Source organism: Melospiza georgiana, chromosome 3 (assembly GCF_028018845.1).
Source record: "Melospiza georgiana isolate bMelGeo1 chromosome 3, bMelGeo1.pri, whole genome shotgun sequence".
Taxonomy (NCBI): domain Eukaryota; kingdom Metazoa; phylum Chordata; class Aves; order Passeriformes; family Passerellidae; genus Melospiza; species Melospiza georgiana.
In genome coordinates, this window is record NC_080432.1 from 54,641,302 (window position 1) to 54,659,302 (window position 18,001).

At 37.1% G+C, this 18,001-nt stretch overlaps 1 protein-coding gene across 1 annotated transcript in view; it reads left to right on the forward strand.

Annotated features, from left to right (window-relative positions):
* The window catches only part of FAM120B (family with sequence similarity 120 member B), a 48,215-nt gene that overhangs the window by 13,959 nt on the left and 16,255 nt on the right, over window positions 1-18,001 (forward strand). The window contains exons 5-6 of the mRNA XM_058021524.1: window positions 4,625-4,797; window positions 8,682-8,774. Of these exons, the coding sequence (XP_057877507.1) occupies window positions 4,625-4,797; window positions 8,682-8,774 (266 nt within the window). The remainder of the gene's footprint in view (window positions 1-4,624; window positions 4,798-8,681; window positions 8,775-18,001) is intronic.

The following is an 18,001-nucleotide window of genomic DNA, read 5'->3' on the forward strand; positions in this document are numbered from 1 at the left end:
AGTGGACTGGGAACATGCTGCTAAACAAGGAAACAAAACTAAAAGTATAAACCATACCTGTGTAGTTACATTTCAAATTGTCTAGCAAATTTACTATATTTATTGTTGTGGAATTTTCCATCCCAGATGGTATACTTCCTTCCTCCCTTTCTGGAGAATGCACTTAATCTCATGTACTCTGGTTCTATAGCTCTGCAAACATACAACACGTAGAACCTACCTTCCTGTTGACAATAAACAGGATTTTAAGTGTGTTTGTTTATAGCAACCACATAAGTGGAGTTTATAAAAACAGAATCTTCTCAGATACAATCTTTACTAACTCAGTAATGAAAGACTGTTCAAGCAGACTATTAAAAAATGGGAGGAGGACTTTTAGTGTTTATTTTTAGTGCTCTGTTGTCATTCCTTCAGCAGACAAATATTTTTCTAAAATTTTTGCAGTCCATATTTGTATGCCTTACATTCGCTCATGCGTCTTTGATTTTCCACAGCATGACTCTCTAATTCACCAAATAAGGTTCTCAACAGCACATCACATTTTTCAGACAGGGATCATATTTAGAGCTAAATTTAAAGTTGTTTTAGGAAGTTAGAGTTCAAGGCTGTCAATCAAGATCAGGTTACTCAAAAAGATAAAAAATAATTTTAGCAAAAACCTACTTGAATCATCAAGTGTGCAATTAATTTAGGAAGGCTCTATATTTTTTTTAAAAGCTGATAACCTGATCATCAAAACTACCTTAGAGCTGTACTGAGAATATATGGAAAATCCTGACTCTCTTCCAGTTTAATTTAGATCAAAAAGTCTAAAGAAACTGTGAACTTTAAACTGTAGTGTACACAATGATAAATACTTTAAATTTTGCATCAATCTTAAAAAAGAAGTAGAATTCCTACTAACTTAACCTACACACACTTGTGTGTGTATAAAACAGCAGAATTGCCTTGCATCTGGAAAGGTTGCAGGTGATAGATTGAATATTAGCTTTTTTAAAAAACAAAATATCGAATCCTAAAGGCAGGATGGTAAGTAAGATGGTAACTTAAAATATATTTAAAATATAGTATGTATTAACTAGATTTTTTATTTTTGAGAAATGGTCTTCTGAATTAGCAGCTGTGCTTTCTTGCATTGTCTGTGTCGTTTCTTCCTTCTAGAATGTTTCTTTTCATTTGAATGAATATGATCATGATTTACACTCATTGACAGAGCAGCACTTATATTGATAGAAAGTGTCACTGGCAAGTCAATTTTGTTATAAGATCCATGATCTAGGAAAATACTGTTTCACATCCATATCTTGTGAACATAGCAGCTATATTTGATATGTCTGCAGTTTATGTGGAACAGAAAAAGTTCTAAAGTCTTTGTTGGAAATGTATTGATTCTGCTGTTCATTTTATTTCTGACATGCATAGGATATTGTAGCTTCATACTACAGAGCTTGGGTGTACTTTCAGTATTCGAATCATTGCATCCTTCATGAATGTGTCATGAATATGTTTAAGTTCAAAAAGCTGTCTCTGTCTTTAATGGTCAGATTTAATTGGCATTTGAGTTTTTTGGCCACGGTTGTTGAGAAGTTACTGTCGAGTGTTCCTAGCAAGTACATTTTTATAGACTTATTTTTATTGCTTGGTATTTACTTGAGCATGTAAAAATGAAGAAGTATTAATGTTCTATTAGTGGTTTTATAAAATAAAATTTCAATAGTCTTTACTTCAAATATACATGAACATTTACTGTTATACATCTATATACACAGTAATGATGTGTTTTAAGTTGCTACAACTTAATTTGCTACAACTTAAGTGTGAGGATCACCTTTAGGTGTTGTGTTAAATTATATAATAGAATTAATGCATTCCACAACTTTTGCATGTATTGCATATCCATAAATCGGTTCTTGAAATTCAAACAGATTAAATAAATGTTTATGTAGTCTCTGGAAGTGCTTTTGTTTCTCATGCTGCTTTCTATATGATAATGGTATTAAATGTGTGAATATAAAGGAAAAGGTAAAAAGTGATTTGTCCATGATTTTTTGTATTTAATTGATGGGTTGTCAGTTTTTGTGTTTAGGCAAGTAATTTCTCACCTCCATGGAGGTCTTTTTAAAGCTCCTCTTCTTGAGGTTCCTGAGGACTGCAGTTCACATAGTGAACTGAATATGGTTTTCACACAATTTTATGCTTGTTGAGAGTAATTATGTTTGCATATGTTTGTGTAATTAATGGGAAATTGTGGTTCCTACAACCTCAACAGGTAATTCTATCATTACTAGTCTTTATTGTAAAGGTGTTTCAATGAAGTAGATAGAAATATGTTTTGGGGTGTTTTCCTTTTGTTACTCAGTTTTGGTTGTTTTTCAGGTTAATTTAGGAAATGTATAGACATGTTCAGAAAACTCCTGCCTCTCCAAGTACATTTCTATTTCAGAAATGTTTTCTAATTATTGTAAATAATGTAGTAAGGATGTGTGTAAAGCAGAGAACATTTTGAGGGTCTGCTGGAGATGAATCTTAGATGTGCTGTGTACTGCATTTATGGTGGAACAGTCATTAAACTTTAGGATATTTGTTTCTTTGTTTTACTTATCTTTCATTTGATTTAATAGATTAGTCTTGGGTATTACACGGAATTTTGTTACTTGAAGAAGAGAACCCTTCAGAAAAAAAGTGCCTTTTGTTGGTGTGTTCCTAAAGGAGACAGCATCAGGTTTTCTTTCCCACAGTAAATAGCTCATAATTTATCAGTACCCTTTTTTCCCAGGGACAAGTAGATGTTTCTGAAAGTGGAAGAAACTGTTTATGGAAGAGATGTCTTAAATTTTTTGTTGAGCTCTCTCAATATAGATCTATAATCTTGAATATTGATGAAGTTAATGGTTTTATTCTGAAGAAAGAAGGATTTCTGTTTTTAGCTATGCCTCTGGATGCAAAAGAGAACTTTTCTTTTAACTGATTCTTGGTGTATCTCTTCATGTGCAGAAACCATCAAAACAATTTAAGTTTACCCATATACAGCTTGTCTCACACATCAGGGTTGCTTAGGCTTGGTAGCAGAAGTTGGCTTTTTTTTGTTTCATTCATGTTATATTTCATTTTCTTCCTGGAAGTCAGTTTCTGCTGTTCTTTTTTTTTTTTTCTTAATGCAGCAATTTCCAATCTCAAAACCAGTAATGTGAGTCTTACTGTGCTGTCTATACTACCCCACTCACTGCCACTATTTATTTTATCTCTTTCTTGCATTTCTACCTCCAATCGAGCAATTGGGTTTTTTTCTTACATTATACATACAATAATACATTTCCCTTAGAAATAAGGTTAGAAACTTACGGATTTTCTGATAGTAGTTCTTTTTATGGTTAAAACTTTTGACAGGAGAGTTAGCCTCGAAAATAGTAAAGGAAACATCCATCAGGGAGATAAAGAAAGAGAGTGCTAACTTTTCTTCTGGTTTCCCCCTCTCCAAAGGATTAGTACCATTTGGTTAATGGGCTTTCCTGGCTAAATAAACATCATCTATGTAGATTTCAGCACCTTGTCACTTTAACCATTTATTATCACCAAGTGTTCCTAACTGGTCTGCAGCTGCTGCATGTCACATGAAAAAGGAAGAGGTGTTACCAAATGTAGCTTAATTAGTGCACATTTAAAATTCACACCTCGTTTTATTTAACTACAGAAGCAGCCATACTTTATGGTACGATTCTGTCTTTTATTGAGATTCCCAGGCATAACCAGTTCACTGTTCTGTTATTTCACGTGCCTTAGTGTTTATTTTGATAACAGATTAAATGTAATTTAAATGAGGAGCAAATTTTGCATTAGACCACACGTGTCACAAGCTGGGAGATGGCAGCATGGGGTAAATATTAAGGATTTAGAGACAAGCATGAATGATACTAGAGAAAGTCTGGAAAGATCCATTATTCATAACTGATGACAGATCTTTTGTGTGTGTTTGCAGTGGAGTTTCATACAGTAGCTTAGGAAGTGAAAAACACCAGATCCCCTTGGTTTTTGTTCCCAAACTGGAACGTGCTGCAGAGGAGCCAGACCCACACAGTGCCTGGTGGGGAGGGTCTGCTCATCACCGAGTGGCTGAGGTGGCCATTGAAACAGGTGATCATGAGGGAGGCAGTGTGAGCATCCTTTGGGGACCCCTGATATGTTAACTCCAGCAGAGAGAGGGAGAAAAACAGACCTGGTGGGTCTCTACTGAATCACTGTTTCACGATGAAGTGAGCCTCAATTAATGCTGTCCATCCCCAAGGGAAAGAACACACTTGCACGCAAATTTTGCCCTTGCATAGGTTGAATTCTTGCTGTCTCGAGGTTGTCTATGTTATTTTAAGAGTTGAATTCAGTCCACTCTGCTTAAACATGCCTGTATTCAATAAATTTGGTTTAAATTATAGGCCATTTTTTTGTTAATTTTTTTTTCAAATGCAAGTTTTGTCAAATACATTTTATTTTTCACTCTGTAGTCCTGGCAAGTGCCAAGAGCATTTCATTTCCTTTCCTGCCAGAGCAGTCATTTCCTTTCAGATTTGTAATGAGGTAGACATGTTTCATCTTGTTGCTGCCAAAATAAAATAATGGATTTCTTTTGTAGGTGGAACACCTAGTTTGAAAACACTGTGGCTTGCCAAGGGGCCTGACGTGGAGAAGCAACGGTACAGCACATTTCTGGCATGCTTTCACCTCCAAGATGAGATGGAAGAGCTCCAAGCTCTGGAAGCACCTGTTGCAGGATTCTGCTGCTTGCTGGCCTATCTTATGGTGCAGGTAAGAGGGATGGTTGCTTTTCCCTCAGTCAGGGCTGTCAGCCCTGACAAGTGCAAAAGACAAATAAAGGGTTTTTGCTAGCCTGTGCTGGGCATTCCTCTTAATCCTTACTGTAGGCATAGCTGATCAAATTTAATAGTACTGCATTACAGTGTTTTTAATTACTCCACTTAGCATGCACCATCCTGTTGAAGAAATACTTGGGGTTTTTAGTAGCTAATCATAACTCTCATGTGCCCATGACAAAACCCCTTGGGCAGTCTAGCAGAGAGAATATAAACTGAGGGATTTCCCCTGCTCTTTGGGACTTGTTTGCAAATTAAGGTTGCTCCTTTTGTCTTTCCTTTGTGTCATCAAAAGGAGGCATTCCCTCAGGTGACTATGCAGACTGTGCAAACAGACAATATAAATATTTAGTCAGCTCTCACTGACTACTTTTTCATGCCTTCTTGTCAGTCTACTAATTTTCAAGCCAGAATTGAGGATATGGCCCTTCTCATTAAATTCTGAGTAATAAGGGATCATTAGGTAGCACTTCTGTTATAATCACAAATACTTGGCATCCTGCAATACCTTAATTTTAATAAAAATACCTGCATACCTTAATTGTAATAAAAAGGGACACAAGATTAAATACAATATTGCTTCATTATTTACTTTTCTCTCAGGTATTTAATATATTGTCTGTACTTGCCACATTTCCAAGGGTGATCTCACAAGCAGATTTTCCCCTCTGAGGATGAGCAGATTATGCATTTATCTAATCTGATAAGCTCAGTTTCACTTGCACTTAACTGAACTGCGTTTTGTCTTTTGTTTTGCTTGTTTAGGCATCAATTTCCTCAATAACAGATTTGTACTGGTGTGTGATACATGAAAACAAGTTCTCCCTGAATTTTCCTTTCATTTCCCTTCATATGTTTACTCAAACTTAGATGACATATTGAGGAAGAACATATGGGAATTACACAAATGATCCATGTTGGTCTTTTTTTTTTCTTTAATATTTGTATAACAGAGTACAAATTGACTTTTTTTTTTAAGATAATACTTATTAAACATCATTTCATGCCTTGCAGTTTCAGGTCAACAAGATCTATATCATGTACCTACCTTTCAACATACTTGAAGTGTTTTTCTTATTAGAATATGAAAATGCAGTTTCATTTATCACTATTCCACTTTTTATTGTGGAATAGTTCCACCATAAATGTTCCACTATTTATTGATTTATTCTGTGCACCCTTTCATAGCATGATAACTAAATTATTTGGGAAGGGTTTCTTTAGTGGGATTAAGAAGAGGAGTAACAGGATGGAACACCTGCAGAGATGTGGATTTACTGAACCTTGATCACAGGGTATTAATAAAATAGAAGAAAAATGCTTGTCAGGAAAATGGTTTTCAGAACTTATTATCCAATGGCCACTGTTATAAACAGAGACAAAATCACACTTACAGCTCTTGGTTTCAGCAGGAGTAACAGCAGAGAGCTCATGCAAAGGGCTCAGTTTGATGGAAGGTTTTTCGTGGCAGTGCCAGATTCTCAAGAACTGCCCCATTTCCCTGATTCTCTTCTGCCCTTGGAGTTGCACTGATACAATCTACCTTGGGAACCAGACTGGGGAATTGATTTGGAGTAAAATGGTTTTCACTGCTGAGTTATTTTAAACTTTGGTTATTTCTCTGATATAGTCTGTTTGTTCTCTTGGGATGTTTGAGAGGAAAACATGAGGGCAGGAGTGTCAGTAGCCGTGCTTTGAGCTGGCTGTATTGCTTCCATTTGTTTTATAGCTGAGAAAACAAGGCTTGTCTAGCTGTGTTCTGACTCTTGTCTTTACACTTTGGTCTTAAATTTTTATTGGAGAAGGAAGGTGAATTGTTTCCTCAGAAATTATTTAAGTTCAGGAAATTGTAGGTTGCCTTGAAGCAGGCCTGAAGTCTTCCTTCAGCTCATAGGAGGGAAAATAAAATTGTTTAAAATTTCATTACTTATAATTGAATCTTAGCTAAAAATGAGGGTTTTGCAGGAACCAGCATACTAACCAACCCATCTGGCTTCCTCAGAATGTATGTGCAAGTATTTAATGAAAACTTCAGATGCATTTTTTTAAGTAAGAAAAAGAAATCCATTGAACAAACCTTAACTATGTAAAAAGAGTGTTGGTTTGAAAAGTGTTTTTTTTCAAGGATACCTTTCAAATAGTCTCTAAATTGAAAATAAAAATAGTGAAAAAATTACAAAATATTAGGTCTGTCTTTAAAGTCAGCAAAGCAGCAAAGGAATTCAAATCAACCAGTGAAGCCTCCAGACAGAGGAGAATTTTCTCATTCAGTCTCTAACAATTTTGGATTAAATCTGGCAGTGGAACTGTGATAACTCACCAAGTTTGATCACTGAATAAAATATTTCTCTGAAGAAGTGTTTTTACATTCATCAGCATTTTTGGCTGATCTGCTCTGTTAGGGGCATTTTCTTGCTGTTGTCCTGAAAGCAACCTTTGATTTCCTTTTCTTAGGACAAAATTGTGCAGGTATTAAGAATTGTTTGTAGATAAAACTCACTTTTTCTGTTACTTCATGAAATGTGCGGGTTTAGTAAACCTCTCTTGTTGCCATCTACACAAAGGTGACACCTGACTTGAATTACAGGGTAAGGGAGGGCCATTATCAGATCTTAGCAGACAGGTGGAGTTAATGAATACCAAGGAGCATTTTGAAAGCTTAAAATGTTTCTGATACCCCTCACGCTCTTGTGCCATATGCAAGATTTAACAGTGTCATAGAGGAGAAAGTACTTTACTGTGGGACAAGCAATGGGTCTTGATTAAAAACAAAAATCTGAATAGTGGTTGAATGATTTTTATCCTGTTAAAAGAAAGGCACTGCAGAGGTTCTGGCTGCCTCTTAAGTGTTCTGTGCACCCACAATGCACATTTCCACATTTTGCAAGAGAAACCTTTCCTCAAGTTCCAAATGATGGGGAATTGTAATGCTCTGTGGATCTCACTTTGGAGCTCTCTGCATGTCCTCAGCTGCTGTAACAGCTAAGTGCTCTTGGTGCACTTGTGTGATACACAGTGTGTTATGGGAGCAAGGAAAGGATTAGAACTCCACTGGTGGTGTCATGGAATGATGCTAGCTGCTCTCAAGGTGCTGTGTTTCTTCTGTGCTGATCATGTGCCCCTGCAATCTCTCTAGACACTTTTTCACAGCAGAAAAAGTGCTCACTTTACGGATAAAAGTGAGCTGTTACATCAATATAGACTTGTCATTTCCTTTTCCCAACTTGAACATTTTACATTTTAGTTTTAAGTTTTCCCTGCTTCCATAAGTAGCCTTAAAACCTGAAAGAAGTCAAATATGTTTTGATAAATCCTGAAATTCAGGTTAAAATAGGTAATTGAAATATTTTAGAATATTTTGAAATTTTTAATAGATAAATGTGTAAGCAATTTTTAAAATTCCTGATGGTCATCATATCTGTGGCTCACTGTGGTGATTTTTATCCTATGTCTTGATTTTAAAGGAATTTTTTTTTAAATTTTTTTTTTAACTATGCTTGATGTAACAGAGAGGGAGAAATTTCCTGTTATTAAGAAATTCCAAGGGAAGTGGAGAAGGGAAAAATGAAGGGTGGGTATTTTGTTTGGTGTGTGGAAATCCATGTGTATACCCTATACACAGGCATTGGGGTATGCACTTGCTTCAAGCTGTGAAAGAAATTATTTTGTTCCCTGTGTGTTTTCCTAGATTATGCATTCCTGGTGATCATCATTGAGGTCACTGTTCCAAGTTTCATGTGCTTGAGCAAGAGGATTCAATTTTCAGAAAGTTCCTCTTCAGAACCTTAGGATAATGTGTCATTTTTTCATCTGTTTTAGGTCAGTAGCCTCTCTCTGGAGGACTTAAATGCATTTCTGGCACTCATTCTCTGCCTCAAAGGGAAATCAGCAGCTCAACTGACAGGCCTGCAGGTATGCACTGGAATAATTATGTAGCATGAAATACTCATGGAAACATTGTGATGAATGTTTTGGGGATAAATAATTCTACATTAGTTTTTTTGCAGATACAGGAGCTAAGGGTCAGGGTAAATGTGTAGGCTTTTTGTGTGCTATACTTTGTGTGAATACTTATATTTGCTAATCACACAAAAAGTTAAAATTGAAGGGACATTTTGTAGTGGTTGCAGTCCTAGAGTGAGCAAATTATTCTCAGATTTCTTCCTTCCTAAGCTTCCAAACTTCCATCTGATGAAAAATTGGTAATGTGAATCCTGTCATACAACATTGCTTCTTTTTTTTTACTGAGGAGGATTTTGGTTTTGGATGTGAGTTGTATTGGTATTAAATTTTGGTATTACTGCTTGAGGGAGAATATAAACAGTATAAACCTAACCAGAAAAAAGTTACCTAATGTGACTCACTGCAGTGAAAACCATTTGGATTACACTGTTCTGTAACTATTTGGAAATTCTTTTAAATATTTTATATATACTACATGCAAATCTGGTTTTTTCCTTTCTTATCTTCTGCCTTTCTACCTGTGGATTGAAGGTTCCTAGATGGTTACTGCAGAAGAACCATTTAAAAAGTTCTTCCTGCGCATGAAATGATGCAAGAGCATTTTTGATTTCATAGCCTGAAATTGCAATCAAAGTATTAGCAATGTGTAGCACAGACGCCACATGTCAATTGCTATTTGAGTTGTGGGTTTACATAAAAGTAAGCAGAAAAGGTTTAGAAATTGTTAGAACCTTAATATATCTTCATTCTGTAAATCTTGCTTGTATTTCCAGTAAGTTCCCTGTTTCTTTGAGCAGTCCATGGGAGAATCTTGGAAGTATTTTTTTGTTGATCTCAAGATTACACTCCTGTTACTATCCATTTGTTTCTAGTGCACAAGTACCAAAATAACAAAACCAGTGTGATCCCAGTTCCATTATTTGATTCCTTATAGCAGATGAAGTCCAGGCTCCTACAACTTTCTTCAAAGTCATCACAAATTTGATTTGTAGCTGACTGTGTAACAAAAAGGACGCAGTGAAATGAAGGCAATATGGAACACAGCAGAAGTGTAGGGTTTATTTCTGTCATACATTACTGCACATAGTGCAGCGCTCAGCATTGGGAGGATCAGTACTTCAAGTCTGCATGGCAGTCATTCAGCAGCAGCATAAGGGAAATCAAGCCTGAGCAGGAAGTGTTGAAACAACTTGTTTATAGATGCATTTACAGGGATTGTTACACAAGTTTCTAAAGTGCTTCTAAGCTTATTCTGCTTGAATTAGAGGCCTTTGGTTGATTCATTTGTGTTGTGGCTCTTTGGAAATACAAATCTGCATCCATATGCATAACATTAATCAATGTATGCTACTTATCAGCATTGTGCTGATTGAAAGTTGTTCACAAGATTTTGCTATTTGCCCACAAAGCTTATGGCAGATCAGCTGTGCACACAGAAGTGCAGGAAGTGTGAAGCTGGTCTTACACTGTGTCATGTTCCACTTTATGAAGTGGACAGAATGTTGTTGGAATTGACTTCTGATGCTGTTGCCAACTCCTTTCCAAAGTTATGTCACTCTGCTGCTTATATAAGCACTTCATGCACTGTCCCACAATGCCTTCTGCTGTGCTAGAAACCAGCACAAGATCCATGTAACATAGCTGAAATTTTTTGTATCAGGCCACTTTGTAGATCAGTTCTTTGTCTCGTTCTGTCAAAATTCACGGTAGTACCTTTGGTAATAGTTTGAGCCAGAATAAATCCTTCTGAAGGGAATAGTGAGGAAAGATTTTGGTCTCTTTCTCTTCTGAGGTTGTGAATACATAAATAAGAGTTTCACAACTTTCCCCCGTTGCCTTCAAATTAACCTCTTTTCCTGTGTTTTGATGACCTGAATTTCCCTGTGGAAAAACATTGCTGTTTCTCAGTTGCATGTGTATCTGTGTCGTGTCAAGCTGTATCAAGAATAGAGAACTTAATGATGTCCTGGGAATTCTCTCTTGAAAGGGCAGGGGACTGAATAAACAGAATATCTTATACAAATATTCTAAGAATAATGATCAGTAAAGCTAACTTTCTGAGAATTACCATTCAAGCATCTAATTTTCAAGATCCCATCTCAGAATAGCTTAAACAGATTTTACTCATTACTGTATTTATTTAGTTATTTTACAAACTTGAGTTATGCTCAATAGAGTTATTGAGTTATTTTAATAGTGAATAATGTTTCAATAGGTATTTAGCAGCTTCATTTTCTAGATATTTGTGCTTAAAAACAAAGGATCCTAGTGCAATGAATGACACTAGCATGTAGTTGATTAATAAAAGGAGTTTACTGTCAGAAATCAGGAATAGAGTTTAATCTGTTTACCATAGTTTTTGTTCTCCATTGAAAAGTTTAAAGCAATTCTTAGAAACAGCTAAATCACAGAGCTTCCAAAGAAAATGGTAAAATGAGTCAGCATCTGCAAAATTTTATAAAGATATTTTCTCATTTGCCATTTTGGACTTAACATTATAGTATTATTTAAATGTAGAAATAAATGTTTATTTCTTGTAAGTATTTCTTTGAAGAACACTAATTTGATTTTAAAAAATATCTCTTTCTGTAAAGAAGTCAATTATCAAATATGTTTTAGCAGAATACTTAATTTCCAATCTGAAATATGAGAGGAGATATAAATAGAGCCCATTCTGATGGAATGAAGAGAGCATTTCAGCCTTCACTTTCACATCTACTTTCTAATATGCTGTCCATATTTCATTGTTAATGAGATCCATAAACCCACAAGTCTATGAAACAGAAAAGTCTATGGTTTGAATAAAGTGGGTTAAAGCCATAAAAAATATAGTTTAGCTCATGCTGAAAGAAAGTGGGCTGTGAACATGTAACAACACTGTACATTAAATATTACTTTCTGAGAATAACATAATGTTTATACATGAAGATTTGATTATTTTTCAAGATCGATGGTTTCAAAATACGAAAATGTGCACATGATAAAAAAGACATTTTTCTGGTTAGATTTTTTTCTAGTTTTCTTGTAGTGCCCCCCTTATATGGTAGATTAGCATTCTACTTTGCCCAAGCCTCCCATAGAGCTTATACATAAGGTCAGAATTAAATTTTGGACCCCAGGTTGTCTAGTTCCCTTCTTTCTATTTAAATCTGGTGTGTGGTGTTGGCAAAAAGCCCAGGGAGCCATCAGTCTAACTTGGAGGCCATTGCAGAGAAAAAGAGGCACCAGCAGTTGTGCTTCCAGACTTGTTTCTTACATTGTGCTGGCCCTGGTTGTTTACAAGTGCAATTACAATAATGCGTGTAAAATACTGCCCAAACAGGAAAAACTGTAATGACTTATAAACACAATTACAATTTTTCTAAGATTTCACTAAGTATGCGACAATATGAAAAAATTGTGTTGGAAGTGTAAAGCTGTGAATCACATCTTTTCTGAAAGCTGTGACCCAAGATGAGATGGAAAAATTTGGTTAAAAAGGAAATAAAAACTGCAAATCGGTAGATGAATTTTGGGTCCTAATAAATTATTTTAGAAGCAAAATGTATGTTAGAAAATAGGAAATCAAAGTTAATAGCAGGTGCATGTGTAGACATACGCATCACTGCTGGAATGCAGGGCATTTGCAAACCCTTGATAGCTTTGCTTTAAAATGTCCCATTTTGCCAGAATATCTGCTTAAGAGTAATGACATCTTCTGTGTATGAGGTATAAGACAGTCAAGCACTGAAATATATTTCTTCAATTTTTTAAGAGTTTTTTGTTATTTAAAATTGTTACTGATGTGAAATGAGCACAGTCATTTTCGATGAAACTATAAGATTCAAAGAGTCTTTGCTACTTGATTGCAAATGAACTTTCACACAAGATGTATTAGGTATTATTTAATTAGCTTTTGAAATAATAATAAGGAGCACTCAGCAAACTAGTTAACTAGCTTGAAAGCTAGTTAAAATAGCTAGTTGAAATACATTTAGCAAGAATTTTAGTTGCACAGAACTTTTGAGTGTTTTTCATTGTGCAGTGTCATGGAATCAAAATTACCTTGGTTTACCTTGGTATTATACCAATATTACACAAGGTACTTTTCTCTGAATATTTTCCTGAGGGATACTTGGCCACATCCATGTAAAATAGCACTATGTTTTAGAGTCATAAGTAGTGGTATGGATGTCTTGGTAGGGATCCCTCAGATTTAAAGGATGTTGCTACATCTATTCTGTGTTTTTTCTTCTGTGCCATGCAGATTAAAAGACATAAATAATATCCAGATTCTAAACACTCAATAATTTCAATCTCCTGATGTGCTGGCAAGCCAGGCTATGTTTGTCAACACCATTATGTGTGATATTTTTCAAACAGACCCCGAACAGCCTTTGTGAGTTATCTGTATTTGTCAAAATATGATTATTTAAAAAAATCCTTTTTCCCCCCAGGGAGTGTATGTTTATTGTGTCTGTATGACTGTTTCCTAATTAATATTTGCTTGAAGTCTAATTGAATTGAGTAAAACATAAAATGCAAGTAAGAATATTGTAAAGATCTTAGGGATAAACCTTTCTTATATACAAAGGACCCGCTTCTGTAATGTACATTAGTAGTATCTAAAATGGAATTTGAGTGCATTCCCAGATGCTTTACTGAATCAGGGTTCATATTCCCTCAAAATTTGCATCTGTCAAAAGTGTTCTAAAAATTATAGTCAGGATTGTAACTGGCAGGTGGTGGAGAGCAGGGGGGGATTGAGGTGATTTGCTGATCTTGGCGTTGCTCCCCAGCCCATTTTCTCATCTGCGGTCTTTAGGTTTCCGCAGTGTTCTGGGCTAATCTGGAACTAAAGTGCAGCAGTGTGGGATGTGATTTCAAGTGGTATTGGTTCAATCCCTGTTCAAAATTAGAAACAGTCTTCTCATATACTCAAGATCTTAAATGAACCAGTCCAAATAGAACAGTTCCACTGCACTTACATGGGTCAAACATTAGTGCAAATACAATTATTTTTCTGTAGCTGTAGTTACTCACTGCTTACAGCACTTTTCAAAGACCCATCGCTAAATTTGTGGCTATTTTCATAAGCATCTTTTAAAGTTCTGAATAAAGTTTTCTTAGTCTATTGACAACTAGCTCTACCTTTTTTGCTACTGTTGGATCATAAGCATATTAAAAAGAAATCTTGCAGACAAGGTTGGTGTTCTGCCCCACTCTCCCCATTTTCTTCTTGACAAAATTTGGTATATTTATTAGTATCATTAGAGTCTATTTTCCTGAACATTTTTTGCAGTTGACGTGAGCCCCAATGCCAGAATTCACATAGCTGTGTCAATTCTATTATATGAAACTGGCACAAATGCAAACCACAGCATAACTAGATCTCAGAACTGTCAAGGTTGGAAGAGGCCTCCAAGATCATCTAGTCCAACCATCAGCCCAGCACCACCATATTTACCCCTAAACAACATCCCCAAGTGCCATCTTCAGATGCTTCTTGAACACTTCCAGAGATGGCGACTTCACCACCTCCCTGAGCAACTTACTCCAGTGAAACTTGCAGTGAAAAAAAATTTGCTGTTTTCTAATCTTTATCTCTCCTAGTGCAGCTTAAGGCCATTTTTCTCTCATCCTTTCACTTGAAACATGGTAGAAGTGACCAGTCCCCACCTCACTACAGCCTCCTTTCAGGTAGCCATAGAGAGCTGAGTTGTAGGTCATCTCTTCTACTTTGTGAAAAAAATTCATTTATTTACATGGATTCAGTTTGCCCAGGGAGAAAATCTTGCTCAAGGTTTTGAGCAAGGGTCTTAAAAAGAGGATTTTTATTCCTTTGTGGAAGATAGTCTTGCATGTTTCTGCATAATTGTGTTAAGTTTGTTGTGCATTTCTGTGAGTTTTCCCCTTTAATGTCCTGTAGCTCATAATTAGCAAGGTTTCAACAACATGGAAATGCAGCAATATTTCAGTTATAAATTGTTTTTAGACTGTATATAGCTTAAAGAATATTTCAGGATTCTTAAGGTAAAGGACACTCTGGAATTTCAGATAACAAAATTGCTGTTAATTTTTAATCCATGCCAAATAATATTGCAGGAAGTGAAACATGTTTGTTAGTAGTGAGGGTAATAAAGCTCTCCCAAAATATCAAGCAAACTGACAGCTTTGAAAAAGTCAGAGATAACTTATTACAGAGAGGGGAAAATAAATATTTCTGGTATCAATTGGCATTTTCCTGCCAAGTTTGTGTTGGTCAAAGTGTACGTTTACTTCTGAGTTCAATAGTTCTCCCTTCCTTGCATATCGTATGCTGGAAGGAGCCAGCAGCCCATGGGGGTTGGAGGTGGTGTTTGCATGGCGTGGGTGGGGCTGCTCCCCGCTGCCTTTGCGGGCTGCCCCGTGTCCCCAGGGCAGGTGACATCCAGGGGCTGCCCCGTGTCCCCAGGGCAGGTGACATCCAGGGGCTGCCCCGTGTCCCCCAGGGCAGGTGACATCCAGGGGCTGCCCCGTGTCCCCCAGGGCAGGTGACATCCAGGGCTGCCCCGTGTCCCCCAGGGCAGGTGACACCCAGGGGCTGCCCCGTGTCCCCAGGGCAGGTGACATCCAGGGGCTGCCCCATGTCCCCCAGGGCAGGTGACATCCAGGGGCTGCCCTGTGTCCCCCAGGGCAGGTGACATCCAGGGGCAGGGCAGGGAGGGCGCGGCGCTGTCGGGAAGCGGTGGCACGCGCGCACCTGCCCGGCATCTGCTCAGGGCTCTGCACCTGCCCGCGCCTCTGGCACGCCCCAGCAGCAATGCCAGCTGCACATCTGGCCGGGCTGGCCCTGGAAAAAGGAGCAGATGGCTGTGTGCAGCTTCAGAGAAGCCAAGTGTTTGCTGAAATGAGCCAATGAGACGTGGATGCATTTATAGGCGTGTGGCTACAGTGCTTTGCTGGACCTGCTGGAGGTTTTCAAATTGCTATAGTAGAAATGTTCATCTGGAAGATGTCAGAAACAGCAAGAGCTGATTTGTTCCCTTTCTTTTCAAGTGTGTTCTTGATTGGCATGACCACTGTCCAGGGATTAAAAGTCAAGACAGTGTCCAGTTCCTATCTGTTGCTTCTTCTATGACTTTGGTCCAATTGTTCAGTTTTTAGTTCTTGCTTGTAACACTAGTCTCAATGATATAAGTTTTTTAGCCAAAATTGCTGTGTGAAAGTGAACTTTTAACATGTTAACATAAAGATTGATATCATACATGTATTCTCCTCCCCTTCATCCTTGTTTTGGGATTATTTAATTTGATGTTCACTGAGAAACAGCTGAGATGTCCTTGAAGGAACTTTTTCTAAAGAAATGGAGCTGTATTAAGAGAAAAGTGATAAAAGTACGTTATAATATCCCTTCCCAGCATTATATTTTTAGCATCCAAAGACATCATCGCTTCTTAAAACATTCTAATCCCAATGTTACATGTGAGGAAAGAACAAACAGGGACAATAAACACCAAATGTGTAAAGGTAGTTATGTATTACCTCCAAAGAAAATTAGTGATTTATGGAGAGATTTAGTTAAATGTTTATAATCTCATCAGCATGTCAGCATGTTTAACTTTCTAGCAAAATCATACAATTGTGTGTTGTATTTGTACCCTGAGGCTCCCGTACAATAGAGGAATAGTTCAGCCTAGGAGCAATGGTAAGTAGTATTTTTCAATTTCAGGAGGCTGAAAGCATAGTGGTGTTCTGCAGGAAGTTTATTTTGGCACAGCACCTTCTGCATTAGAAAAAAAAAAAAGGAAAAAAAAAGGTATCCTTTGTTTTAAAATGGCTGGGTATCAGTTCCTGAGGCTGAAATGTTATCAGCAAAGTGCCTGCAGAGTCCAATGCTGGCTGAAGGACTGCAATGCCAAAGTTTGGCTTATTACAGAGCATGCATTTTCTTTGAAACAACATTCTTCTCTGTATTCAATAAGTATTTAAAAATGGCCAAGTTACTGTCACATTAACTGTATCCCTGTTTATTTTTAATTTGCTCTGACATAGTGCTAACAAAAGAAAATGTAGAATACTACCTGTAAATAATTTTATTTTCATTTTCATTAAAAACCTAAATTTTGAGTTAGTTCTTGAATAGCTCAGAAGACCATCTTTATGCAACAGCTGTGTGCACCAAAGAAGGTTTCTCTAATTTCTCTGTATGCATTCATCTAAACCACAGCACAGGGTTGGCATTCTTTTGCAAAAGGCAGCAACTTTCAAGCTGTGTCTGGCAATTTTCCATTTTGAAAGGAATAGGTGTTCTGGAAGTGGAAACTATTGTAGCTTAGTTTCAGATGAAATCCTGACATCTTGAACATCCCTGATCACAGGTTACAGTTTGTCAGTTCCCTTCACAGGTCACCTGAAATGCTGCTGCGTGACTCATTTGATTTGTCTTGGAGCTTGGGATTGTCATGAAATAGAAGCAGACAAGTTCTTCTTTTCCTTCTCAACCTGTGGACTTAACACCTAGAAAATTCCGCAGCCAGAGCTGTTTGCTGGCCCATATCACTTCAAAGGGTGAACCGCAGTATCAACAATCTACTGTGCAGCTGCTTTGCAATACAAAGAAATTCAAAGGGGGTGGGGGAATCTACAAAACCTGTATTGCACTGGCAAGCAATATTTGCTCTGCTAGAATTCTCTACACAAGGTACCTTGGTTCAATGACAGTTTTATTTGAAGAGCTTATGACATGAGTAACAGTTGTGATAATGTTTCTGGAAGCTGCAGTGCTGCAGACATTCTAAATTTCGCCAGGTCCAATTCTGTGAAATTCACCAATCTTTCTGTTGGTTGCAGTGTGAAATAAATCAGACCCTTAAGAAATATAAGCTCAATCAGCTTAAGGATGATCCTACATTAGGACAATTGAGTAAACCTTGAAGGTCCACTCTGAATCTAGGGAGGAAAATAAAGAATACTGATTTTTAAGCTTAGCTAATTAAGCCTGGGACAATTGTAGCAGCAAACTGAGCAGTTCCAGGCCTAAGCAGCTGTCATTTGCCAGTGGGGTCTGGGGCTGTGGAAGGACAGACTGCATCAGCAAAGGCATCCAAGTACACTCTGCCCAGTAGTTCTGTGGGTGGCAGAATTTTTACACCTGAAACTGTGTTCCATGGACCAGTCCTATGATTAAAGAATCATGATTAACGTGTGGATAAGGA